The sequence below is a fragment of the Poecilia reticulata genome, linkage group LG19 (assembly GCF_000633615.1).
Source record: "Poecilia reticulata strain Guanapo linkage group LG19, Guppy_female_1.0+MT, whole genome shotgun sequence".
In the NCBI taxonomy this organism is placed as follows: domain Eukaryota; kingdom Metazoa; phylum Chordata; class Actinopteri; order Cyprinodontiformes; family Poeciliidae; genus Poecilia; species Poecilia reticulata.
Window position 1 is genome coordinate 5,245,848 of NC_024349.1, and position 1,418 is coordinate 5,247,265.

The 1,418-nt window shown below is 40.1% G+C and overlaps 1 protein-coding gene across 1 annotated transcript in view; it reads left to right on the top strand.

Annotated features, from left to right (window-relative positions):
- syt5b (synaptotagmin Vb) overlaps positions 1 to 1,418 on the top strand; it is an 8,048-nt gene that overhangs the window by 1,844 nt on the left and 4,786 nt on the right. The window contains exon 2 of the mRNA XM_008436589.2: positions 680 to 886. Coding sequence (XP_008434811.1) covers positions 685 to 886 — 202 coding nt within the window. The 5' untranslated portion in view covers positions 680 to 684. The remainder of the gene's footprint in view (positions 1 to 679; positions 887 to 1,418) is intronic.

Here is a 1,418-nt window from a genome sequence, read left to right on the forward strand (position 1 = left end):
TATATTATATTTACATATATATATATATATGTAAAATGTCAATGTATTTACAAGTCAGTTTAATTCTTTATGTATTTATTTAATTTACTTATTTTTTATCTTTTTTATTATTTGTTACATTGTACTATGAGTCCTTGCTCTACAGTTATTATTATCATCATAAATGATGAAAATCACATGAAAATATTTTGTTTTCTTCTGCATTACGTTGAATAAACTGCAGTATTCTAACCAGGTTCTGGTTAAACTAAAAATAGTTCAATGTACTCAGCAAAATCTCGTGTTTTTTATGATTCTACGATAGTTTTGGTCACCTTACAGGCCTTTAAAATGATTTAATAATCAATAAGTTGAATAAATGTTAGGAATATCAAGAGATGGGACCAACTTCTGTTTGTTGCAGCTTTGAGAATCTGAGATTTTGGATTAATATTTCCGTGGCAGAGTTTAATCCAGCCGGCAGAGAGCATGACGGCAGGAAAAACGAGGCTGGGATGGGAGCGGGAGTGAAGGCGAGTAACAGAGGGATTAAGGTCAGCCATGTTGAGCATCTGGCTTAAGCGATGTCCCATGCTCAACACACGATCAGAGGGATTACACAGCGGACACGCAGAAACGTGTCGCGGCTCGCTGAACGGGCCAACTACGCAGACACTGACCTGCTCTGCCGTTCCCACAGCTGGCATGAGGCTGGGCAGCGGCGGGCTCCGGCTCCGGAGGGCCGCGGAGCCGTCCGAACACGAATCTGAGGAATCGACGGAACCGGCCCATCACGAGCACAGCCACCCGGAACACCACCACGAACACACGCATCCAGAACATCACCCCGCACACGAGTACGACCACATGAAGGAGAAGTTCATGAACGAGCTGAGTCACCTGCCAAGTAAGGCGCCGGCAGAACCGGGATGAAATAAACCGAACTGGATGATTGTTTCACAAACAATTGATCACTTCTGATACCGATATCTGAGGTTTAGCATCAGCTGATACCGATCCGATACAAAAAAAACCCAGCTGAAATGAAAACATTTCAATGTTTCTTTTTTTTTAAGCATGATATATTGAATAACAAATGTATCTGATAACTTCATACCACACTTGAATACACCCATTGCTGTAAGAATGTCAAATCTTTAATTCATTCAGTCAGTGCTATTAGGAAGTAGAACAGCCAATTTAAAATAAATAATAAAGAAACTGACAAAAACAATAAGCTGACTACGTTGGTCAAACATGTAAAAACAAACCTTTCAACTATGGATGCACCAATCCACTTTTTATCACTTCTGATACCGATATCTGAGGTTTAGTATCAGCTGATACCGATCCGATACAAAAAAAACAGCCACCAATCCACTTTTCATCACTTCTGATACCGATATCTGAGGTTTACCGATCCGATACAAAAAAAACAG